We start from the raw sequence: 26,424 nt of genomic DNA, 5'->3' as shown, positions 1-26,424 counted from the left end.
CAGTTTGATCAATAACTTGATTATAGGTATTGATGGAGTTAAATGGCCATTTATAGGGATTATATGGTGCTGAGTCAGCTTCCCTGACTTGCCTAATCCACAATAAGCAGTCAATATATCTGTGATATTAAATTCTGTGTCAGCAGGTACACAAATGGAGGAATCAAAAGACATGTTAGTACAAAAGGAAATATTCTTTTTAGGAATTGTCAAGTTGAGTAAATCAGTCAGATTCTAGACGAAAATGGGGGAAATTATGTGTTTAATAATGCTATGTCAGAATCATTTAGTGATTGGCTATTACCTGTAGTACAGTATCCAGTTTTCTTTGGGGTAGGATTCAGAGTGCTCCATAATTTGGCCCTAGCCTTTCTTTCCAGCCTTGATTTTCATTCCCCAGTGTTAACAGACTGTGTAGTCAATCTTTGTTACTCAGTTGTCCACAAATACTCTCTCACTGTGGAATTTTCTCTCTTTTTTTGCCTAGCCAGATTTTGCTTAGAGTTCAAGACCTGAGTCCAGTCTCTCTTCTTTCAGTCGGACCGCTTTATTCATCATGATCTTTTTTCCCTCTAAATTTCTAGCACTCATTACTTCTGTCACACATATGACAGTTACTGCTTTGTAATATTTCTTATAAAAATGTTACATATTTGTTTTGTCAGCCCAGCCAGATGGAAAACTCCTTGAGAACAGAGAACATATCTTGTACTTGTTGTGATGTATTGTAGAACTTAGGAGGAAAGTAAAACCTCATGAATTCCATGTTTATGTGTATGAATTTTTTTCTAATGTGCATTGTTTTTCCTTTTCAACTTTTATTTTGAAGTAGCTTCAGATATAAGGAAAAGTTATAAGAATAATTCAAAGAACTTCATGTTCTTCACTCAGATTCACAATTACTAACATTTTGCTGTATATGCTTTATTGTTCTTTCTCTACCTTTTTTTTTTTTCCCCCTACTGAGCCATTTGAGAGTAAGTGGTAAGTATTACTGCCCTTACCACAGTGAACATTTTCTAAGAATAAGGGCATTATACAACCATAGTATAGTGGTGAAAATCAGGAAATAAACATTTGTACAATACTAGTTTTAAATCTGTAGACGTAATTTATCTGTCACTGATTGGTTCCATGTAGCATTACCGCACCACCCCCCCACACCCAGTTCTAATCAAGGATCATGCGTTGCATTTAGTTTTTTTGTTTCTTTAGTCCTCTTGCTTTCTTTAATCTGGGACTGAACCATTCCTGAGTCTTTTTTTAAATGACATTAACATTTTGAAGATTACCGGCCATTTATTTTGCAGGATGCTTGCCAGTGTGAGTTTGTCTTATGTTTCATCATCACTAGATATAGGATATGAATTTTAGCACATGTATAGTCTATAAGTGATGTTGTGTCTTTAGAGTGCATCATATAAGGGACACGCGATAGTTGTTTGGTTATTTTTGATGTTTTGTTTGATCACTTGGTTAAAGTGGTTCTTTTTCTTCTTAAGAGGACCTAAGAAGAGGACCTCCTCCTGCAGTGGAGCTAAAAAATGTAAGAAATATTTAAGGGCATTACCTGCATTAACTTAAGGGATATCAACTTCTGTTAATTTGGTAAATAATAAAATTTGAATCATCACAGAATTGTAATAGTCACTAGTGAATTTGGATAGCATAGTGATCAAGACAGTGATTAGACCTGGACATTTATCCAGATGCATAGTAAAGGTTACTGTAAAGCTATAGTAATCAAAAAAATGTGGTGTTGGTAGTTGCATAAACAGGAAAAATGTTTTAAAAGCAGACTCATAAAGCAGTAAACATACGATGAAGGTTACATTTCAAATTAGTGAGGAAGAGAATGGGTTCATTAATGAATTATAGTTGGGAAAAATAGAACTATTACACAACTTCCAGTTGTAAAAACTCAAGAGATAAAGTATCATTCTCATCATATCAAGATGCATAACAGCAACATGATTTCTGACTCTTGGCTGAGATGTTTTTCAGACTTCTCCACTGTAAAGTTACTACCCCACTTTTCTATAACTACTCTTTCGAAGGTACAACCCATACCTAAGGAATAGAGAGGTAATGCTCTCGTCTCCTTGAAGGCCATCTACTTTCATGTAATAGTTTATTTGAAATTCTTCTACATGGGAGATTTATCTCTTCTCCCCTATTAGTTAATTCATTCAGTTATTCCTATCAGTTTGGACTCATGGGTATTTACTTTATACTTTGGGTTATAATCCAATACTACTTCATTTGGTACTTAGATTGTTCAACTTTTTTTTATTTTGAGAACTTCTTTACTTTCTACTACTATAAAAGGACTTAGTTTTTAGATGAGTTTATTTAAAAATAAAATTTGAGGCAGTTCTCTTATGGTCCAGTGGTTAGGACTCTGCTTTCACCAAGGGCCTGGGTTGGATCTCTGGTTGGGAAACTAAGATCCCTCAAGCCTCACAGCCCATCTAAAATAAAATAAAATTTTATGTCACTCAAAATTATATCCATAAAATTATAGAATATTCTTATCTTAGAAATCAGTTGTGTTTAAATATTAGGAATGTGTTATAGTTACTAAAAACTGAGACTTTCTTCTTGAGTCTGGAAGAAGCCTGTGTAAACATCTGTCTCTCATGCTCTGTCATATACTTCATTGGAGAGGCCTTTCTTTGCAGTTACAACTTTGTTTTGTTTTGTTTTGTTTTAGTATTTTCCTCAACATTTATTGAAATGCCTATAATGTCATGAGTATTGTGGGAAGTATATGAAATATGGTCTTCTGTTGTGAAGGGGCTTGCAGTTGAATCTGGTTAACAGTCTATAAGCACCGTTGAGAAAACTCAGTCACATACTGCTGAGTAGAAAGTACTAAATGATAAGAGGTGAGGCTTATGAGAGTTTAGGAGAGAAAAGATTCAGTGTTGAATAGAATGAAAGAAATAACTTATTGGGGGTGAGAAAGGAGTGAGTCCTGAAGGTAGATAGAGTATGGGAGATGGGCAAAGTTGTTTTAGACCAGAAAGTGAATTGAGTGAGTGTTGTTATCTATAGAACAATGAGGAAATTTTCTTGGGTGGATATATGTAAAATTGAAAGTGTTAGTTGCTTAGTCGTGCCCAACCCTTTGTGACCCTATGGACTGTAACTCACCAGGCTTCTCTGACCATGGAATTCTCCAGGCAAGAATACTGGAGTGGGTTGCCAGTCCCTTCTCCAGGGGATCTTCCCAACCCAGGAATCAAACCCAGGTCTCCTGCAAATATATACTTGGGATATATATTGGAGTAGTTTAAAAGTATCTGAACCAATGGATTCCCTCTATCTTTTGTAATGAAGTTTAAAATCATGGCTTTAAAGACCATGCCTGAGGGGGTCTAAAAAATGCTGGTCTGGATGAAGGACAAGCTAGAATCAGGATTGCTGGGAGAAATGTCAATAACCTCAAATATGCAGATGATACCACCCTTATGGCAGAAAGTGAAGAAGAACTAAAGAGCCTCTTGATGAAAGTGAAAGAGGAGAGTGAAAAAGTTGGCTTAAAACTAAACATTCAGAAAACGAAGATCATGGCATCTGGTTGCATCACTTCATGGCAAATAGATGGGGAAACAGTGGAAACAGTGACAGACTTTATTTTGGGGGGCTCTAAAATCACTGCAGATGGTGACTGCAGCCATGAAATTAAAAGACTCTTGCTCCGTGGAAGAAAAGTTATGACCAACGTAGACAGCATATTAAAAAGCAGAGACATTACTCTGCCAACAAAGGTCTGTCTAGTCAAGGCTACGGTTTTTCCAGTAGTCATATATGGGTGTGAGAAGTGAACTGTTAAAGAAAGCTGAAGGCCAAAGAATTGATGGTTTTGAACTATGGTGTTGGAGAAGATTCTTGAGAGTCCCTTGGACTGCAAGGAGATCCAACCAGTCCATCCTAAAGGCAATCAGTCCTGAATATTCACTGGAAGGACTGATGCTGAAGCAGAAACCCCAATACTTTGGTCACCTCATGCGAAGAACTGACTCGTGTGAAAGACCCTGCTGTTGGAAAAGATTGAAGGCGGGAGGAGAAGGGGTTGATAGAGGAGGAGATGGTTGGATGCCATCACTGACTCAGTGGACATGAGTTTGAGTAAACTCTGGGAGTTGGTGATGGAAAGGGAGGCCTGGTGTGCTGCAGTCCAGGGGGTTGCAAAGAGTCAGACATGACTGAGAGACTGAACTGAACTGAAAGGGGATCTGTCCTAATTATTAAAGAACTTGGATATTTAAAATTTGCAAATGTTTCTACATCTTCAAGTTTTGTGGATTATATTCCACTTTCATAGTAGTTTGTAGATGCTAGTCTACTCTTTAGCTGCCAGTATTACAAAGAATTCCAATATTTTATTGCAAATAAAATGTTATTAGAGACATTGAAATTTTCCTCCCAGGAAGGTTATATTATTTTCTCACTGAAATAATTGAATTTAAATTGTATAACTTTGCTCTTGTTACTGCATAGTGTGTTGTCAATGTTCTGACAAGAGTAAGATTTATCTTTCGTGTGGTGGGTAATATAAGCTTAGGCTGGCAGCGAACAGTAATATTTTCTTCCCAGACACACAATAAGCCACTTAAAAATAGTATGTAAGCATGTATAACAGCATTCTTTAGCCATTGTGGTACTTGACTACTTTGGGCCTTTGGATCATCTGTTAAGGATTATATAAGGTTTTTGTTGGTTTTAATTTCTTAATGAAAATTCTCTAATTGTATTTTTTTTCACTTATAGTTGATGGTGTTTGAAATTTGAACTAGTGTGTATTTAAAGTCATCTTTAATAAAATGTTAGGCTTCCAAGTTTACCTGTCAGTATCCATTGAAAATTTTTATTTAACTATATTTTAAAGAGAAGGAAGAAAAATTTTTAAAAATTGACAATGCAGTAAATGTGTTTTTCTACATAAGTTTTATTTTCTGTTATTTCTAATTGGAGGATACTTAACTTTACAATATTGTGATGGTTTCTGCCATACATCAACATTTAGCTACGTAAGTTTTATCACAAGAAATCAGAATGTTTTATAAATGTTTGAGACTTTGGCTGGGAGGGCTGGTGGTGGTGGTGGTGGTGGTGTCATTTTTAGAAGCTTCCCTTCCCCAGCAAGTCACTGCTAAAATTCTCTCTTGATTTTCTTCTCATTAGAACTTTTTTTTTCCCTATCCAGATTAACAGATACGTTGACATGACATTGACAGATACACTTACTCTGTGTGTATTATTTGGTAAGGTAGTAAGGCAGATTATGATCCCTTTTTTGCATTTATGTATCTACATCACTTTGCCAGTGTTTCTTCTAGGGCAGCATGTATCCTTCATCAGGGCTTGGAAATAGGAAAATGCATCTGCAAACATTGTAAAAGTAGCTACTAGAGAAAGAGGGTTTGACAGTGTTGTGTGGTGGTAAAGCAGTAGAATAGGAGTGTGGAGGCCTGTGTTCTAGTCCTGGTTCTGCCCTGTATTATGTAACCTTGGAAGTCAGTTTCTGCATTTGGCTTATGTGATCTCCAAGCCACCTTCTATAGTTGTATCATTTTATGCCATGCTTCTGCAGACAAATGAGCAAACTAGTTTAAAGTATCAAGAATAAAGTGTTGGAAAACCTCTGCTTCAGGTGTAAAAAAAATTAAAATCTTATAATTTTGCCCACTCTCCACCCAAGTACACGTATTTTTTTCATTTATTGATTCATTTTTCAAAATTAATTTTTAATTGGAGGATAATTGCTTTACAGTGTTTTGTCAGTTTCTGCCATAAGATGGGAATCAGCCATAATTATACATATATCCCCTCTTCCTTGAAACCTCCCCACACCCCAGCCCCACCCCTCTAAGTCGTCACAGAGCTTGGCATTGAACTCCATGTGTTACACAGCAGCTTCCCACAAGCTGTCCATTTACACATGGTAATCTGGATGTTTCAGTGCTACTCTTTCAATCCGGGTAAGCTTTTAATCGAAGTATAGTATACATACAGAAAAACTACTCAGATTATAACAACACAGAACGTGAATCACAAAACATTACCAGAAGCCCTTCAGAGATTCATAGTCACTCCTTTTCCTCTCCTTTCTAAGGATAACTGCTGTCTTGACTTCTAACATCATAGATTAATCTTGACTATTTTTGAAATCACTTAGTATGGCTTTTTGTGTCTGGCTTCTTTCCCTCAACATTATATTTGTATTGTAGTTTGTTCACTTTTTTGTTCTTAATTTATATGTAAAATTGAGCTGTAGTTGGTTTACAGTACTATATAAGTTTCAGGTGTCTAACACAGTACCTTGTTAATTTTCACTGTGTAGAGTTCTTAGTGTAAATATACATTGATTTATCTAGTCCTCTGTTGGAAGAATCAAAAGGAAAAGAAATTGAACTACCTTAAAGTTAAGCATGTCTGATAGTTTTTAATCTTCAGGGATTGAATATTTCCAATTTATACTTTAACATACTGACTAAATGAGCCTGCAAGTTACAAATGGATTCTTCAACTTAGTTAAAGTAGCCTAAGGTTTCTCTTTTTTTTCTTTGCCAGCAGCCATTTGAATCTTGTTCTGCTGCCTTTACTGGAAGAAAGGGATAATTTAATTATTATTTTAATAGCATGAAAAAAACTCCAGAAGCATACGTATTAAAGAAGCAAAAGATTAATAAGAGCAGCAATTTAATAGCTTCTAAATTTTTGGTTCTAGGGTAGATATAAGAATTAGAGTCTTAATTTCATATTTTATAGCTATTTAGAAGGTACTTTTGTGTTTTCTTAAAATAAGTATAAAATTAAGGGTATTGATGACTGTGTTGTTATTTAAATACATCAACTTAGGTTCTGTCACATAATCTATGAGCTGAATATGTAGAATTTTCATATTCACTCCGTCAGCACTTGTCAAGCACCTACTGCACATAGAGTCATAAGCTTTGTTTTACTGCCTGTGTCAAGCATTGTGTCAGTTGGTGAATAACACGTACAAGTTTGCAGTCCTTAAGATTTTTCCCAACAAGTCACTGAAAACCAAAACTGTAGAGGCTTAAAAGACATTTTATTGTTTTAGATGCAGTTAATTCTCTATTAACTGTTTTTATGGTAGCAACTTGGATGGGAGTCACAGATAACTGACAGTGTCAGATGATGGATTCATTATGAATTTAAAGAGCAAAAAATACATCTAACACATTTGCTTTTCTGTAAATATCACCCAGTATATAAAAAATGAGTGGTTTAAGAAATATTTTGCTATTTGTTGCCTAGCTGAGTTTTTATTATACAGTGAGTGGGATGTATATATTTAAATAGACTAGGAAGTGATATTTCTAACTAGCCCTTTTCTCTTTTTAAAAAATTTTTTTACCTGTTTAGCCTAGATATTATAGGGTCCTTTTTTATTTTTCAGTACATTGAGAATGGATCATTTCATAAAAATGAAGGATTTGGACTAAATATTTACTATTTAAGGTACTTTATTTATGTATTCTGGTTTTTAAAAAGCACCGCCAAAATTTAGAAGCTTTAAAGAACAAGTGCATTGTTGTAAATCATATTATTTTGAGTCAGAAACTTGGGCAGAGCTTAACTAGGCAGTTCTACATTAAGGTCACTCAGTTATATTCGACTAGAAGGTCAGACAGTTTCATTTACATGTCTGGTACACATCTGAATGGCTCTCAGGCTAGATTTAGCTGAAACTATCAAACTGAGCATGGGTATGTGGCCTCTCTGGCATAATACCTCAGACTAATTAGATTTATAAATGGCAGGTCAGTACTTCTGAAGAAAGAAGCCAGAATCTTAGAATATGCAAGGCATATTAATGTATAGTCTTGAAAGTTATACAACTTCTATTAATCAAAAAGCAAGTCAAAGGGCCACCCTAGATTCAAAGAAGAAGACTGTAGAAAATCATGAATACTTCCTGGGAGGTGTGGTTTATTGGGGCATCATCTTTAGAGACTAGATACATTACAGGATCTAAAGATCTATAACTGCATAGTAGATATAGAAAACATTTTTTAAAACAGAATGGCATTCAAATACTGTAACCCAATTATCTTAATATTTTTCTCTATTAAATCTTCCAGAGTATTCTGTAATTTGTTTGTATTTTTCCTATGTATGTACCTCAGATTTTTTTTCTCTTTTTGTTAGGAAAACTGCTTAAAAAAGATGAAGTAATTTACAGTGAACACCTAGATAACCACCGGTTAGATTCTGTAATTAACATTTTGCTGTTCTTGGGTTATCACATGTCTATCTGTCATCAGTCTGTCTTATTTTCTGAGGACTTTAAGAGATGTAGGTACTCAGAAGTAGATATGTCCCTTTTTCCTTTTGATTCTTTTACCTTGGAGAATAGTCAGAATATATAAAGAATCTCTCTTTAAGAACGTATATGTTGGGAACTTTTCAACCTGCCTTATTCATCACATATCCAGCCAAACTTTGGTGTAGTTTTTCACAACTCTTAAGCTTCAGAGTCTCAGTAAGATCTTTGGAGGAAAAGAAATCATTTTTTAAATTATAAAAACAATCACTCACAATCTCAGCATAAGCACAGCTGTTCTCATTAATGTGTTCTTGTTCTTTTTCCATTGCTAGTATTTTTATAGTTATTTCTGATGTATTACACAGTGGGCCCTTAAAACAACTCAGGGATGAGGAGCACTGACCCTCCAGGGAGTAAAAAAATCTGTGTATAACTTGTTATCAGCCCTCTGTATCCCTGTTTTCTCTGTGTCTGGGTTCCACATACATGGATTATGCCATGGATAATAGTCCTTGGATTATGTATTACTGTAGTATCTGTTGAAAAAGAAATCTGTGTATAAATGGACCCATGCTGTTCAAGCCTCAACCATATGTAGGTTTTAAATCTTTTATTGAATTTTGGAAAGTTTTTAGATTATTATAGCCTGATAATGAATGAGTGATATTTTATTAAATATCTGGATCACTGTTTTTAACCCTGCCACTTTTGAACAGTTGCTTTTCAATTGAGAAAAGCTGTTGAACCCAATGAAATATTACACTTATTGTGTGAAATTGGTTATATGCAAAGTTTATCCCACGCCTCTGATTTACACAACCATAACTGTTGAAACGGATGAAATGGCAGAGAAACAAAAAAGTTAGAAGGAACAAAGATGAACTTCAGTTCTGATTAACTTTGCAACTGCCTCAGAAGCAAATAAGGAAGTTAGAAAAAAAATTTATTTTCAACTTTGATGGAATATTTTTGTCAATTAAGTGAATTTTCATTTTCACCAGTATTCTCAGAGCTGGGCTGAGTAAATTTCCTAAAGTCTACTTGCAATTTTAAGCATACTAGAATTTTTTGGTGTTGCAGTATAAGGACTAGATATGTGTATTATATTTTCAATGAATTTTATTCCTGTTTGGTGTGAAACTCCTCTGTGAATTATGAGAAGCAGTAACCAGTTCATTACACTTCCATAAGTGGTAGTTTCAAAATTTTCTCCCAGTTTAAGCATAACTGCTAATCAGAGAGATTCAAAAAAATTAGATCCAGTAATCTTAGGGATAGTCTTGTAGGAGATAATTTATGAGTTCTCCTATAGTGATACGGGCTTCCCAGATGGCTCTGGTGGGAAAGAACTTGCCTGCTAATGCGGGAGATGTAAGAGACGCAGGTTCAGTTCCTGGGTTGGGAAGGTCCCCTGGAGAAGGGCATGGCAACCCACCCCAGTATTCCTGGCTGGAGAACCTCGTCGGCAAAGGAGCCTGGTGGGCTATAGTCCTTAGGATCACAAAGAGTCAGACATGACTGACTTGGCACAGTGATATAGGATTACACTTAACCCGTCAAAGCAGTTAAATCTTGTTCTATTTAAAGATTTTTCAGACAAAACAGATCTTACTTGTTAAAAGTTATTCTTCCTGGAATTAACTTTTACCAGTGAAATAAAAATTTCTGTCTAAGACCTGTTTTTCATGTTATATGTTGAGTATATTTCATCTTGTTTGACCCTTTGTGGAAACAGATGATTACTGTTTTTTGTAGAGTAACTTTAGATACTTGAAACCTAATTTGTCTTCTAGGCTTCACTGTGCCTGAATTAAGTTATTTACATAATACAGACCTGAACAGAGCTTTCTGCTAGGAAAAAAAGATGCTCTCTGGGGATTCTTAAAATATGCTCTGGACTACATTTGACCTTGTTTGTATGTGCATATGTTCATTGTCTTAATGAGTAGTTAGGTTATTTGAACTATTGATACATTGATTGCTGGGACTCTTAGAACATATGCCCAAGTATCAGATCTATCAACAAGTATTATAGCTAATTGCTTAACTAGAGAAAATAGATTTGATCTGAATTTTGAATTAACTTTGGAGAAGACATGGGAAATTTGATCTAGGTTCTGATCATCACACTTTTGGAAAATTCCTCTAATGGATGATTGATCCTGGGATTAATTTATGGATCTGAGTCAGATCTAGGGTGATCCCGTAAGATTGCATCATCCTCTACAAAGTGGGCTCTAGAACATCCAATTTGTCCCACAATTGAAAATTACTACATGGATCTCTTGTTTATATGTATCCTCCAGAACGTGTCTGAAGAGAATAGATGGTGGAGGAAAGAAGAATTAAATTTGTCTCATCATATTTACTTTGGTGTCAGCCTTTCACACTTGGTTCCTATCTGGACAACACAATACAATTTCATATGAGGAGTAAATGGATACTCCTTTAAATTTTGAGAGTGCTTTACTTTGATGATAAAAATATTTGACCTTTGGGGATTTCAGCCAGTAGGATGGTAGTGGTTTCTCCTTTGCTTGTTTCAAAACCACTGAAAACTTTTAGTATAGGTATAATACAGTTGAGTAACTTGTTATACATTTTCCTAAAAATGTAACTGAGATACATTTACCTTGTTCATCAGTGACATCATTTAAACAATTATGATTCTTGGCAGTGAGGAACTAACAGTGAACACAGAAACAAGTGAATTCTGAAGCCAGTAATAAGTTTAGTTTTAGACCTTGAATTGATTAATTATTGCAAAAACAACATCAATTGAAGAAAAGCCCCTTTTCATAAGGACATATCAGATGTCTTTGAAAAGGACTACCTTATAAATTTCCAAGTTCTGCAAATCTTAGATTGCTTTAGTTTTTACATTGATGTTTGTTTTGCTTTTCACAAATTAAAAAATGACAGATCGCATTTAACATAAGCTTCAAAAAATTGTTTATTTTGTGTTTTTGGGTTTGTTTTGGTGCATGAGCATTTGAAACTCTTCTGCAGCCAAGAGTACCTTCTTTGAAATTTCTGTTGTGTATAAGAACGGTTTAAGAGTGTCAGTTTGTGTGTTTGTGAGGGGGGAGGATTTGTTCTTAATCTGCTATTTAATAAATGCATTATTTTCACTCATACTGTTTGTTATAGATCATTCAAAGCAGCAAAGTTCTCTAAAATGGTGTTCTTTACATATAATGCACACATAATACTTGTAATTTAAAAATACCAATTATCCATATCAATTATATGTATGTGTATATACTTAGTATACTTGAAGAAAGTTGCTCTTTGGGCATTTTTGAGAGAGAAGCTAGTAGTAAAGGGAAGGGGGAGGGTAAAACTACCCATCAGCTCCGTCACTGACAGTAATCTATTTTGCCCCATTATTTAGGTTGCCACTGCTTTATTTAGACTATTAACCTTCATGGTCCTAGCAGCTCCTTATCTGTTGCTTAGATTCTAGTCTCAGCTCTCAAACCTATCCTTGGCCTTAAATTCATTCTCCATTTAGCTGTCAGGGGCGATGAGCTACTTAAATTGTGATTTTGATCTGGTCATTCTCCTGCTGTCCTTTAATAAGACAGTGGTTTTCAGAGTGACATGTAGATGATTTCTTGGTGGCATAAGAAAAAATTTTAGAATTTAAAATTTTACCTTTTAAAACTGAAGTAGAATAAAGGAAAGAAACTGTGCTTTGCCAATATTAAAAAGAACAATTAGCATGCTCCCTTATTCAGTCTGTCCGGTTGGATGGTCCTCTGTCGTGAGCGGAGGAGTGGGAATTCCACGTGGCACAGGGATTGACAGTGGAACTCTCGTTCAGGTACTGTCCGTGTGTTGCAGCATATTGCCATTTACCCGTACTCTGTTCAAAGTGCATCTGGCTTCCCGTGTGGCTCAGACAGTAAAGAATCTGCCTGCAAGGCAGGAGACCTGGGTCTGATCCCTGGGTCAGATATATCCCCTGGAGAAGGAAATGGCAACCCATTCCAGCATTCTTGCCTGGAGAATTCCATGGACAGAGGAGCTTGGTGTGCTCCTGTCCAGGACACGGTTGGAATAACACTTGAGTCAAAAAGTTGGACACAAGTGAGTGACTAACACTTGTCATATTATCTAATGCTCACAAAATGAGTGACTTTGAGAGATTTCTTTGAAGAAACCATAGGTTAATAATAATAATGTTAGTAAATCAAGCACAGGAAAAGAAGAAAATGGTACAGCTGATCCTTCTACTCTGAGTTCAAGCTCTTTGTCAGCCACATTAGTCTTAACATCAATGATCTAATCAGGTCTGTAAATCATCTTGCTTAAGTGAATATTATTGAGAAGACTTGCATGAATCTTTCCCTAAGTGCATGTATTGTCTTAAACTATTAACTAATGATTGAAAAGCCAAAAGAGTAGTTTTGGGTCATGTCTTGATATTAGTCACCACCCCAGGTCTGCATAAAATGTAAATATTATGAACACTTTGGGGATTAAGTCCTATTGAGAAAATAAGGCAATGTATTGGCAGTGTGTGTGAAAGTAATTTAAAAAAATGGCAACCACAAGATTAAAATATTTGCTTCACTTGAAATAAATAAGTGTGCCATTTTTCAGGATACACACAGAAATTAAGCTATTACTATTAGCAAGATAATTAAGATATCATTTATCTTTATTCCATACTTTTCATGTTTTTATTTTTTACATGTTTTGTAGTATTCATAACATATTAGCACAGTTAATATCTGTATAAAAATACACATATATTGGGAATGTGAACTCAGTATTTAAAAACTTTTAAATTGTATAACATATGTAATCATAATCCAGATCCATAAAGAGAATATACCCCAAACTCCAAAAGACCCCACCTTCTTATGCTTCTATCGCTTACTATCGCCTCTCACATCTCTAATAATAGCCTCTGTTTTGTTTTCTGACAATATGGTATAGTTTTGCCTGGTTTTGTACTTTTAAGTGGAATCATAAAGCATATATTCTTTTGTCTGGTTTCCTTTGCGCAGTATTATGCTTGTGAGATTCATCTGTGTTGTATGTAGCTGTAGTTCATTCAGTATCATGGTTAAATGGATATGCCACAGTTTATTTGTCCATTCTGATATTGATGGATATTAAGTTTGTTCCCAGTGTCTTATTATGAATAATGCTGCTCTGATTCATATACATATTTCTTGGTACACATGCATACACATTTCTCTTGGGTGTAATCATAGAACTGGAAGTGTTTGGTCATGGGAAATGTATTTATTCCACTTTAATTGATCATGCCAAATAGTTGTCCATAGTGGTTGTACCAGTACATAATCCTACCAGCAGTTCCCAGAGTTTCTGTCATCCCACATCTTCAGCAGCACTAGATACTATTAGTCTTTTAAGCCATTTAGTGAGTGTATAGTGGTAGTTTCATGTGGTTTCAACTTGTACTTTCTTAATTACTAATAAGGTTTAACACCTTTTTGTGTATTTATTATGGACCATCTGGCTGAAAAGTTCCTGTTCAGGTCTCTTGCCCAGTTTTCTGTCAGATTGTCTTTCTAATTGATACGTGAGTATTCTTTGTATATTGAGGATATGAACCCTTTGTTAGTTGTATTCTCCAACCACTTTCACCTATTCTGGCTCGCCTTTTTACTCTTTTTTAAAATATTTATCTGTCTGGCTGCGTTGAGTCTGCATTGCAGCACTCGGGACCTTTGTTGTGTCCTGTGGGGTCTTTCCTCGCGGTGCATGAATTCTCTAGCTGTGGTCCATGGGCTCAGCAGTTGTAGCATGTGGGCTTAGTTGCCCCACAGCATGTGGACATCTCACTTCCCCGACCAGGGATTGACCCTGCATCCCGCTGCAGTGCAAGGCAGATTCTTAACCACTGGACCACTCAGGAAGTCCCCCACTTTTTACTCTTAATGATATTTTTTTATGACTAAACATTCTCAATTTTAAGACTAATCTCACTGTCAACCTTTTAACTTATCAGTGGTGATTTTCATGTCTTATTTAAATGTCTTCTAAAAGGTTTATTATTTCATCTTTCACATTTAAATCAACAATTTACCTGAAATTTCTGTTTTGAATATGTTTTGAGATGAGGGTAAGGTTTCATTTCTTTTTTTCCACATATGGAGATTCGTGTTACCCAGTATTATTTATTGACATGATTCTTGTTTCCTCTGATCTCTAAAGTGCTGCCATTGGTCTCCATGAGTGTGCATATTTTCGGATTGTCTTTTCAGTTCCATTTCCATGGATCCATTTGTCTGTGTCTTAATTACTATAGTTTCATAGTGAGTCTTGATATCTAATAAAACAAGTGCTCCTACCTTTTTCCTTTTTTTCAAGAGGCTGTTAGTAATTCTTGACCCTTTGCTTTTCCATATAAACTTTAGAGTAAGCTTATCAAGTTTCATGTGCATGAGCACACGCAGGGTGTTCACACACAGATTATTGATGTTTTTCTGTATTGCATTACATTTCTGTGTCAGCTTGGTTAAAAGTGGCATATTTTCCTTGAGTCTTCAATCCATGAACATGGTTTATTTATCTTATTTCTCAGGTCTTTAACTTCTGTCTACAGTATTTACTAGTTTTTTATGTAGAGCTCTTAAATGTCATTTATTAATTTTTATTCCTAGGTATTATTTTTTAGTACTACTGTAAATGTCTTAAAAATTTTTTTCTTTTTCTGTTTTTTGCTAGGATGTACTAATACAGTTGCTTTGTATATTGATCTGTATCCATCAATGTTGCTAAACTTGCTATTAATTATAGTAAATTATTAAGATTTTTAAGGATTTTATATGCCTAATTGTATTGTCTGTGAATGATGAACTTATTTCTTTTCTAATCTTTATTTCTCTTATCCTATTACTTGAGTAGAATTGAAATACAGAATAGAAGTAATGAAAGTAGGTATCCTTGGTGTTTTTTTGTTTCCCTTTGTTCTCTATCACAAAAGGATGGCTTTAAGTATTTCAACATTAAATATGATGTTGTAGTTTTTTGGGTTTTGGTGTATGCATGTTCTGGTATATGCATATTTGGTATATGTATGTTCTGCCAACAAAGGTCTGTCTGGTCAAAGCTGTGGTTATTCCAATAGTCATGTATGGGTGTGAGAGTTGGACTATAAAGAAAGCTGAGCACCGAAGAATTGATGCTTTTGAACTGTGGTGTTGGAGAAGACTCTTGAGAGGCCGTTGGACTGCAAGGAGATCCATCCTAAAGGAAATCAGTCCTGGATGTTCATTGGAAAGACTGAAGCTGAAACTCCAATACTTTGGCCACCTGATGCGAAGAACTGACTCACTGGAAAAGACCCTGATGCTGGGAAAGATTGAAGGCAGGAAGAGAAGGGGTTGACAGAGTATGAGATGGTTGGATGGCATCACCGACTCAAAGGACATGAGTTTGCATAAACTCTGGGAGTTGGTGATGGACAGGGGGCCTGGCATGCTGCAGTCCATGGGGTCGCAGAGAGTTGGACACAACTGAGCAACTTGAATCAAACTGGTTACTCTGGCTGCATAACCAATTAAAAACATAGAGGCATAAAGCAGACATTTATTTCAAACATGGGTTTGGATTAGGAATTTAGAATTAGGGCTTACCGTGGAAGGTTGTCTCCACTCTGTATTGTCTCATGCCTTGGCTGCAAGATACAAAGTAGTGGGAAGGAATCATCTGAAGGCTAATTTACTTGTATATCCGGGTGTTTATGCTGGCCCTTGGCTCCCACCTGAGTTCTTTCATGCGGCCTCTCCCAGTGGGTTAGTGTGAGCTGCTTCACTGCATGGTGGCAAACATTTCCAAAGAGAGAAGGCTAGGTAGAAGCTGTATACTTTTTACAGCCTCATCTCAATAATCATGTAAGCGTCACTTTTTCATTCTCTGTTTAGCAGTCACAGGCCCCTAGCCAGATACAAGAAGACTAGATAGAAACCCTGCTTTTTGGTTAAAGGAGTATCTATCAAGTCACATTGTTAGATGAGTACTGGGATGGCATATGTACATACTCTTAATACATAAGTGTATGTATGTATGTGGGTGTCTAACTAGGGAGAAACGTAGAAAATATGATCTCCCACAATGTTAATCAGATTAAGAATGTTCTTTTCTATTCATAGTTAATCAGATTAAGAATGTTCCCTTCTATTCATAGTACTTTTACATTTTTGTTTTGAATTGTTGTTAAATTTTATGAAATGTGTTTGTTGAACATGATCTTATTTTGTTAATGTGATAAATCTCACTGATTGCAACAAATTAAACTTGACTGTGATTTATTATCCTTTTAATATATTATTGCATTTAGTTTGTTAATATTTTCTTTAGGATTTTTGCATCTTTGAAATTCCCTGAGGGTAAGGACTGTCTTTCACATCACTTCAGTATCCTACCGTAGAGTTACTATGGGCTTCTCTGGTGGCTCAGATGGTAAAGAATCCACCTGCAAGGAGACCTGGGTGGTATCCCTGAGTTGGGAAGACCCCCTGGAGGAGGGCATGGCAACCTGCCCCAGTATTGTTGCCTGGAGAATCCCCATGGACAGAGGAGCCTGGCGGGCTGCTGTCCATGGGGCTGCAAAGAGCAGGACATGACTGAGCGACCAAGCACAGCACAGACTTAATATAGCATTGAGCATTTGAGACAGAAGCTTGGAAAATAAATGTCAGTCACTTCCTTATTCACAATACCAAATCCTTGGAATACTGTGTGTTGGTGATTTTTTAAGAAATGTGCTCTATTGTGGGAAGCCTAGGAAAGTTTTTCTGAAAATGTGAACATATTTATCCTGTCACAGAACTCTTGACTGAATAGTCTCCTATTTTTCCTTAGATTCTGTGTTTCTGTTCTTTATGGTAGAGCTTTATCATTTCTGCCAGCTTGAGAACACTCCCTTTAAATAAGCAAGGATTTAATTCTTTGAAGCAGGAAGTACTACCATGAAATGCCAAATTCTCTATTTTGGGGCTAAACAAATTTTGAAGTTACCTTATTTTCTCCTTATTCTACTCTCTCTGTAGCCATGGAGAAATAGAGTCATAACATTAGTATGCCATCTACTTTGATTATGAAGGTGTTTCTTAGTCTTATTAATAAAAATTACTTTGTCAAGAAAATTATTATCCTTTAAGAAGAGGTGCTTTTAAAATTATATTTTTTTAAATTATAAATATATACTTGCTCATTTAGTTTGATTCTGCATCAGAAATTAACAAATTAGGCTCTTGCACAGAATCTGCAGTTTTTGTATGTACATAGTTGTGTTGTGTGTTAGTTGCTCAGTTGTGTCCAACTCTTTGCAACCCCGTGAACTGTAGCCCACCAGGCTTCTGTTATACATGGAATTTTCCAGACAAGAATACTGGAGTGGTTGCCATTCCCTTCTCCAGGGGATCTTCCCAACCCAGGGATCAAATCTGGGTCTTCAGCATTGCAAGCAGATTCTTTACTGTTTGAGCCACCAGGGAAGCCTAGCCAGGAATAATTTTTATATCTTTAAACGGTTAAAAAAAAATCAAAAGAATAATATTTCATGACACATGAAAGTTACATGAAATTCTAGTAGTAATTTCAGTGTTCATAAATTTATATTTATTGGGACATATTCCATTTGTAGAGATACTGTCTGTGGCTGCTTGTTCTGCAAGAGCAGTGTGTGATGACTGGAATAGAGATCTTCTGATCTGTAAAACCTAACGTATTTACTTTCTGGTCCTTCACAGTAAAAGTTAGCCGACCCTTGTTCTGTATAAATGGATTTCGGTGTTTTTTTTTTTTCCCCCTTCCAAAAAACAGGACATAAAATACACTGTTTATACAGTAGATATGCATCATCTTATTGGTGACTTTTTCCGCTTATCCACCGATCATTGATAACATACTGACACCACACTGATATATAGTATGTAATATTCCATATTTAGATACTATATTTCATTCACCTGATCTCATTTTTATAGACCTTTAGGTCTGTTTATACATACTACAGACGTTGCATCAGAGTACATATGTGTAATTTTAATTATTTAAGTAGCAATTACTAGATTGCTTTTCAGAATATTTGTAGCAGTTCGCAAGTACACCAGTATAACTGCCTGTGTCCTAACACTTTGGCCACTTTTTGCTGTCATTTTTTAAAGATGTGCTTTAAAGGAGCTGAAGTTTCATCATTTCATTCTTCTGTTTTTTAAGATCTTAAGTGTCAGCAGTCACAAATTGCAAATTTTACGCTAGCCAGTCATCTTTCCTCTCCTTGCTTACAAGAAGTCTGTTCCTTTTACAAGAGTACTGTGTGAGAGATTTTGACCTTAGCCCAGATCTCTCTCAGTGTATGAAAAACATCCTCACTAAACACATCTAAATACAATGAGTAAAATGTTTATTTACAAACGCCATTATATTTTTCTTAATCTTTGGATAGCTTAGTAAACAGACATAATAGTCTTTTAAGCTACGCCGGCTGTAACCTACATTATGAAAAAGTTGTAGTTATTCTTAACAGTTCCAGCTTCTTTCTGCCTCCCCACCCCCCGCCCCATTATACTCTTATTTAGGTGATTCCTATGTGCTTTTCATATTCTCAGTAATGCCCCAGGAGGCTCTAGTCAGTCATTTGGGGAACATGGAAACTCCACTTATACTTTTCAAGGGGATTTACAATGTAAATTATGAAATGAAAGTTTTTGTTGCTGAAAGTTTTTGTTGCTTACTGAATGGTTTGTTGTTGTTTTGGTAATAGCTTTTTTGCTCTATAATTCATATACCATACATTTAAAGTACACAATGCAGTGGTTTTTAGTATACTCCCAAGGTTGTATAACCTTCACTGCAGTGAATTCTAGACCATTTTCATCACCCTAAGAAAAGATTCTGTGGTTTTCAGCAGTCACTCCCTTTCCCCCATCTTCTATAGTCTATAGGCAACCACTGATCCACTTTGCCTGTTCTGAATGTTTAATGTAAATAGAATCATACAGCATGTGACTGACTTCTTTTAATTTAGCATGTTTTCAGGATTCGTCTGTGTTATAGCATATATCAGTACTTCATTTTTTATGGCTGAATGATATTCCATTGCATGGTTATACCATGTGAATGAATATCTTTATAATTCAGTGGATATTTGGGTTATGTTTACTTTTTGGCTCTTGTGAGTAGTGCTGCTATGAGCATTCATGTACAAGTTTTCGTGTGGAGATAACTTTTCATCTCTCTTGTGTATATACCCAGGAGGGAATTGCTGGGTCACGTGATAACTCTGTGTTTAACTTTTTGAGGAACTACCAGACTATTTTCCAAAGCTGCACCGTTTTTGTTCCCAGCAGCCCAATGTATGAGGGTTCAGTTTCTCCACGCTCTCACCAACAGTAATTGTCATTTTGACTATAGCCATCCTAATAGATGTGAAGTGATATCACATTGTGATTTTTTTTAATGTGGTGTGATTTTTTTTGGTATGATAAAATATGCATAACATAAAATTAATTATTTTAACCATTTTTAGGTATATAATTTACAGTGTCAAATAACTATTACCACTGTCCATTTTCAGAACATTTTTGTCATTCTAAACAGAACTTTGTACTCATTAAATACTGACTCCACATTCTCCTCTTTTCCCAGCCCTGGTAACCTCTGTTCTGTTTTCTGTCTTTCTGAATTTTCCTACTCTGTATACCTCATTTAAATGCAGTCATACGCTATTTGTCCTTTTGTGTCTGACTTATTTTATTTAACATAATAATTACAAGCCATGCTGTAGCTTGTGTCACAGTTTTATTCCTTTTTAATGTTGAATAATATTCCATTATATGTATATACCACATTTTGTTTATTCATTCATCTGTGGCTAGTCATTTCGGTGGTTTCACCTTTTGGCTATTGTGAATAATCTGATATGAATGTTAGTACTGACATAGCTATTTGAGTCCCTGCTTTCAATTCTTTTGGATACATATCCTTAGAAGTGGAATTGCTGGATCTCTGTTTAACTTTCTGAGGAATCACCAGGGTGTTTTGCTCAGCAGTTACATAATTTTTTATTTCCATTTACAGTGCACAGGGTTTTAATTTCTCCACATTCTTTCATGTACTTATTAGCAATTTACATATCTTCTTCGGAGAAATGTCTGTTCCACACCTTGTCCTATTTTTGAGTGTGGGATTGCTGGGCTTCCAGACTGAGAGTACTTCAAATTTAGTAAACCTTGCCAGCTTATTCTCCCAAGTTGTTTATTAATGTACATTTTCCCTCCAAAGTGTATAAAAGTTCTGATGCCAATATTTGGTGTTGCCAGAATGTACAGCTTTTGTTTACTTAATAGCTATGAAATAGAAGCTTATGCTTTTAATTGTATGTCCCTAATCAGTGAGGTTGATCTATTTTCCCTTCTTCCCTACAAACAGAAGTTTGCCAACTCCTATCTTTTTCATATTTTTTTCTTAGTTTGCGTTCTTATTATAGTATCTGTTTTTAATTTTTGCCTTTAAAAGTCTTTACTTTTCAAAGTGGAAAGAACTGAATTTGAATTTGTGTTCCTGGGATTTAATATGGTGCCTGACAAATTAGTCACTCAGTAAAATGTAGAATGAATAAGTATTTTATAGAAATCTAAAAATTTGTTCTGTGTTTAAAGAAATAATGCTACCCAAATTAAGACACAAATGAGTACTAACAGCTTACAGTTTACATCATCTTTGTTGTTGTTGTTTAGTTGCTAAATTGGGTCTGACTCTTCTGCAACCCCATGGACTGTAGCCCACCAAGCTTCTCTGTCCATAGGATTTCCCAGGCAGAACTGGAATGGGTTGCCCTTTCCTTCCCAACACAGGGATAGAACCCACATCTCTTGCATTATAGGTGAATTCTTTGCCACTTAGCCACGTGGGAAGCCCAGATTAAAAGCAATTTTACTAGCAAAATTTTACCTGCTAGAAATTAAAGGACAGACTTTAAGAGATGCTACTCAAGACACAGGGCATTTGGCAATGAAAGCTCAGAGTCCTAACCACTGGGCCAAAGGGAATTCCCCACCTCAGCATCCTGAATAATTTCTGTACCTCATAGTACTCAGATACTTGAATGTATGAATAGGCCTTTTAGAAAGACTGACTGTAATAGTAAAGAGGGAAGAGGTGCTTAAGCAAAGAAACTAAACTATTTAGGAACCAAATACTTTCTGGTCTGAAGTCAGATTTTTATTTGAGAAGAAAGAAATGCCCAAGGTATATAATCTACAGATTAGTAGCAGTCTGCAAATGGGAGGTGGTGAAAAGAACCCCAGGTACTGTCATGTACGAGGAGCCTTTTTGTTATGTATCGGTTACAAAGCACTAGGTTGCAGAACTTCTTGACAATTCTGTAATCTTAGGAGTCTGTGAGCAGTCGTTTAATAGGGCTACATTTGTTATGAAGAAGAGTAGTTCAGACCTAAATCATAAAACTGCAGTCTTACATTTGTCTGTTGACTGAAGAGAGACATAATAAAGTACAATCTGCGTCAGAGCTTCTCACCAATCAATAGCAAGAATTTGAACTCTGTCCTAGTCTGTGCCTGGCACTACATTTCCTTTGTATCATTCTATTTCCCTTCTGTCTGCTTTTAGTCACTCTACGTGGTCTCGCCTAAATGTCCTTTGTTTCAAACACATTGCACACCTCCCAGCCCACTTAATTCCTGTTAATCTTCCGAGGAACTCCTCCTGTATTTTGATGAATCTATACCAGGTATTAACCTATAGAGAAGTATTTTCCCAAGTCTCACTTGAGGAAACACTCTTGGTGGTTCCTACTTTCTTCTGTAAGGGCTTTTATAAATATTAATCTAGATCATTTTGCTTCATTCCTCTTTTATCAGCTTTGCTTTTAGTTTATCCTTATCTCAGTCTCTGTAGCATAGCTCTTAATGTTCCGTTTAGTTTAGGTTTTATCTGTTTCACAGTATTTTGTGTGTGTGTGTTGATAGTAGTCCTGTTATTTCTGTTTTTCTTTGGCTTGGTTTAAATTTGCTTTTCTCAATTATAAATAAAAGTTTAAAAGCAACAAATTGAAGAGATAATCCATCAGTAGTTTTGTTTTGACACCTAACTCCATGAATTTGTTCTTTAACTAGCTTTAAAAGCAATTATCAAAAGAATAAATACATATTGTATTCATTAACTTTCACCTGCTTTTACATACTTTTGTGAGACTAAAGACACTTGTGTTATTGTAAGCATATGTAGTTTAAAATTGGAATGTCTGATCAGAAGTAAATTATTATAGGTTACTTATTCATGCAGTTGTATTATTTTAAAATAATTTGGAAAATTAGTGAATTAAGAGAAATGACTGTTCTTATTGTTAATTGAATTCATTATCTTACTCTAGTGAAATGGTTGTAACAAATCAGCCAACTTAGTCTTAACACGTAAGCTTTTTAAATTAATGAAGTGACCATTCTTTCAGTTTCTTTACAGTTCATGTGGCTTTCATTTTATTTTAAACAAAGGCAAAAGGAAATGTGGCTTGCCACTTTGCACCCCATTGTTTACTTCCTAGTAGAGAAAAAGACTCATTTGAAGGGCTTTAATTCTGTTAATCATAGAAACTAATATGTTTTATGTTTCAGTTTCAGAAGGCAGAGTTTTGTATTTATTACTCTTAACCAACTGAAAGATGATCAGAGAAGTAGTGCCTGAGGACAACCAGATAACTGTAGTGAATATTCATGGATTCATTAATTCATGTGTTTCTGCGTGCGCCTGGAATTTAGCCACTCCCGAAAGCAGCCTTAGTTTTCTGTGTCTTTACCCTCCTTTTGCCTGCGTGCTGTTTGCTCTCCTTCAGTTCTTTGTCTCTATAAATAAGTAGAAGACTTTTCTTTAGATAAGAAAGGGGCAAGAAAAGAACTGTCTTAAGAAGTTTTTATTTGTGCCAGCATAGAAGTGCTTTGTGGTAGGCCATCTGGACCGGGAGGATTTCCTCAGAATGTAAAGTATGTCGTGAGATTTAGAGAGCTGGGATTTGCTCTGGAACTATCTGGGAAGGCAGCAGGAAACGTGGACAGAACTGGTTTATATTGCTTGTAACGTAGGTGGCAAGAATGGAAGACAGCCTGCCTAGTCTCGCTTCAGTATGTGGTTCCTCTACACTTTCAAACTTCTGCGCTGGTAATGTATCTTTCCTTTTCTGGGAGACATGTGCCACAAACTTTACTACTTGTGACAAAAGAAATCTGAGGATGTGGGAATGAATTTAGGCCTCTTCCTTCCCCCCTCCCCCCTCCCCCTAGCTTCCTTTAAATATATGTGTCAGTAATAGCATAAATATTTGGTTACCTACTTTTATAAATGACTATTATACCCCCTTTAAGAGGATATTTTCCTGTTGTGAGGGCAGAATAGGCTTTGTTCAGCTTGTTTTCCCTATCCCCACAAAAGGTGGTCATTACATTGTTTGTGAGGGAAAAAATAAAAACAGCTTTTACTGGAAAATAGTTTTTTTTTGGGGGGGGGGAAGCATGTCTCTTAAAAATAGGAAATGAGAATTGTGTAATTAAGCTTGACTTTTGCTTCTATGAAGTCTAACCAAAAAAACATCAAAAGCAGAATTATCTGATTATGAATGAATCCTAGTAAAGTCCTTAGCCTTCATGCTCAGAGTGCTGTGGCAAAAATGGTTTTATACTTTCTTTTATTTTAACACAATTCCTTTTATAATTTATACTACTAGGGGGATTTTTTAGTAAGAATATCTTATAAGAAAAACAAACATGAGTTCTTTAAAATAGAAAATATAGATCAATATTATTTGTGTTACTCAATTGAAGACAGATACTCTTTATTTTCATATATTATTACTAGCCGGACACGACGGAGCAACTAAACTGAACTGGAGGTAATTAATATTGTCATTTACTAAAATAAAATATCCAAACTTTAACAGTGGCTTGTTTAATTAAAACTTCTTTGAGAGAAAAATTTGACTTCTAGCAGTAAAATATTAAGAGAAATAGGAAAGATTAATTCCTGCATAAATATATGTTCATATGAGCTCTGTTTTTATTAGTGTATTTTCTTATGGTTTATTTCCAAAGTAAATTGTGGCTGTTGTAGAATTGATAGTGCATAACTTTTTGATAAAATACAAGACAATATTTGAAGACAACCATTTCCATTTTAGGAAAAAAGAAACATTTATTTGCTAAATGCCTTCTGATGGGAATTTACTAATGTGACAAATCGGTTGTGATTTTGTTTTGTTTTTTGAAGAAATGATATTTAAAGGCATCCAGTTTTCCTTTGGATGTATTATATTGATTTTTGTGTCTCTCATTAACCTGAGAATATTTCTTTTAAACGTCATGAGACATACTTTTACAAAAATGTTTTTATTCACTGTGCATAGAAATCTACACATTAACCAAATTTGTATTCAAAATTTGGGTGCATTACTAATTAGGTTTACATCACAGCCTAAATTAGCTTTGCTTTTCTTTACTGAGAAAATAGTTTTATGTTTTGTTCATGAAGAATATTTCACAGAAAAGTCATACAAAATAAGAATATAAGGGAGCAGAATCTTCTAAAATCCCACTTGCCAGACATACCTCCAGTCTCTGTACAACTGTATGGTATGTATGCTTGTGGATATACAGTTCTATATGGATATAACTACACTATAAATGTTGCCTGCAATTTTTTCCCTCTTTTATAGTATGTTGTTATACCTACTAAACTTTCTAGTTTGTGGTTTTAAATATATACCATCCTTTTTAAGAGCTCCATGAGGTACCGTAGTACAGATGTTTATTTAATTAGTTCACCATTAGTAGTGATTTAGCCTGGTGCCTTCACTATTTTTTTTAAACTATAAACAGTGCATGGTGGAATATGATTTCTCATGGTTTTTCACCATATTAGTTCTTCTGATCTTCATCACTACCATTCTGCTCATTAATGTCTGACCGGTGTCTTATAGAAATGGTTTTTAATTTTTTTTTTTTTAATATTTGTTCTTTGGATGGTATTGTATCTCATATACCTTTTTGAAACAGACTCCTCCCCCCCCAAAAAAATTCATAGGTAACAACTAATCTTAGTTCACACCATTAGGCTTCAAAACAATCATTAAACCCACAGGTTTAGTTGCTTTTATGACACAAAACTTCAGGGTTTTAGAAGTGAAACTCCATTTATATCTGTTTGGGGATTTAATTTGAAAAACTGGTTTCATTGTTCTAAAACAAAATGAGTAAATTAATTATGTAGTCTAGCCATTCGCATTCCCTTTCCTCTCTCAGAAAAGTCACTAACCTCCACCTCAAAAAAATATAACACAATGTGTTTTAATTGTCTTTATGACACAGATATTCTGTTATCTGTGCACATCTTCCTTCCTATCCCCTGCTCTACACTATCAGAAGTAACTATTGTCATAAATTTTGTATGTATCATTCCCTTGCTTTAAGGGTTTATTCTAAACAATATATCACTTTTGTATTTTTTTAACTTTATATAAAGTCCAACTTGCTTTTTACACTCATTGTTATATTCCTAAGATTTATACATGATGTTTCATGTAGCCATAGTCTATTTTTACCACTTACTAGTATTCTGTTGGATGTTTGTATCACAGTTTGTTTATACATTTTACAGCTAATGATTGTTTCCAGTTTGTTGCTGTTGTGAACTTTGCTGTTATGGACATTATTGAACATTTCTGTTGGTGTGCGTATGCACAAGCAGAGATTCGCCTGACAGGCCACCTGTTTTAGTTAAAGAAAAAAAGAAAAGTTTTATTGGAACATAGCTACACCCAATCATTTACGTATTTATGGCTATTTTTGTGTTACAAAGGTAGGTTTGAGTAGTTATTATAGAGATTATGTGGTCTGAAAGCCTAGAATATTTATAGTATCTGGCCCTCACAGGAAAAGATTGCCAGCCCTGCTGTAGGTCAGGGTCTGTACACCAGGAGTTTTTAATTGCTGGGTCATGGGATGTGTGCATCTTCAGTTTTGCCAGATGAGGCCAAAGTTGTATTTTGTTGTTGTTTTTTAGCTCAAAGTCTTGAGACAGTTTACTGCCTACTGGTAATATATGAGAAAATTCATATTGCTCTT

General features: G+C 35.3%; 1 protein-coding gene across 4 annotated transcripts in view; it reads left to right on the top strand.

Annotated features, from left to right (window-relative positions):
• Window positions 1-26,424, top strand: part of EML4 (EMAP like 4) — a 148,832-nt gene that overhangs the window by 31,315 nt on the left and 91,093 nt on the right. For 2 of the 4 annotated variants that reach the window (XM_069583485.1, XM_069583483.1), the window contains exon 1: window positions 22,916-23,470. The exons of the other annotated variants lie outside the window; for them this stretch is intronic. In XM_069583485.1, the coding sequence (XP_069439586.1) occupies window positions 23,404-23,470 (67 nt within the window). In that variant the 5' untranslated portion in view covers window positions 22,916-23,403. Of the gene's footprint in view, window positions 1-22,915; window positions 23,471-26,424 lie in introns of those variants that run through there. 4 annotated transcript variants of the gene reach the window in all.

The sequence above is a fragment of the Ovis canadensis genome, chromosome 3 (assembly GCF_042477335.2).
Source record: "Ovis canadensis isolate MfBH-ARS-UI-01 breed Bighorn chromosome 3, ARS-UI_OviCan_v2, whole genome shotgun sequence".
In the NCBI taxonomy this organism is placed as follows: domain Eukaryota; kingdom Metazoa; phylum Chordata; class Mammalia; order Artiodactyla; family Bovidae; genus Ovis; species Ovis canadensis.
This window is presented reverse-complemented; position numbering and strand designations above follow the sequence as displayed.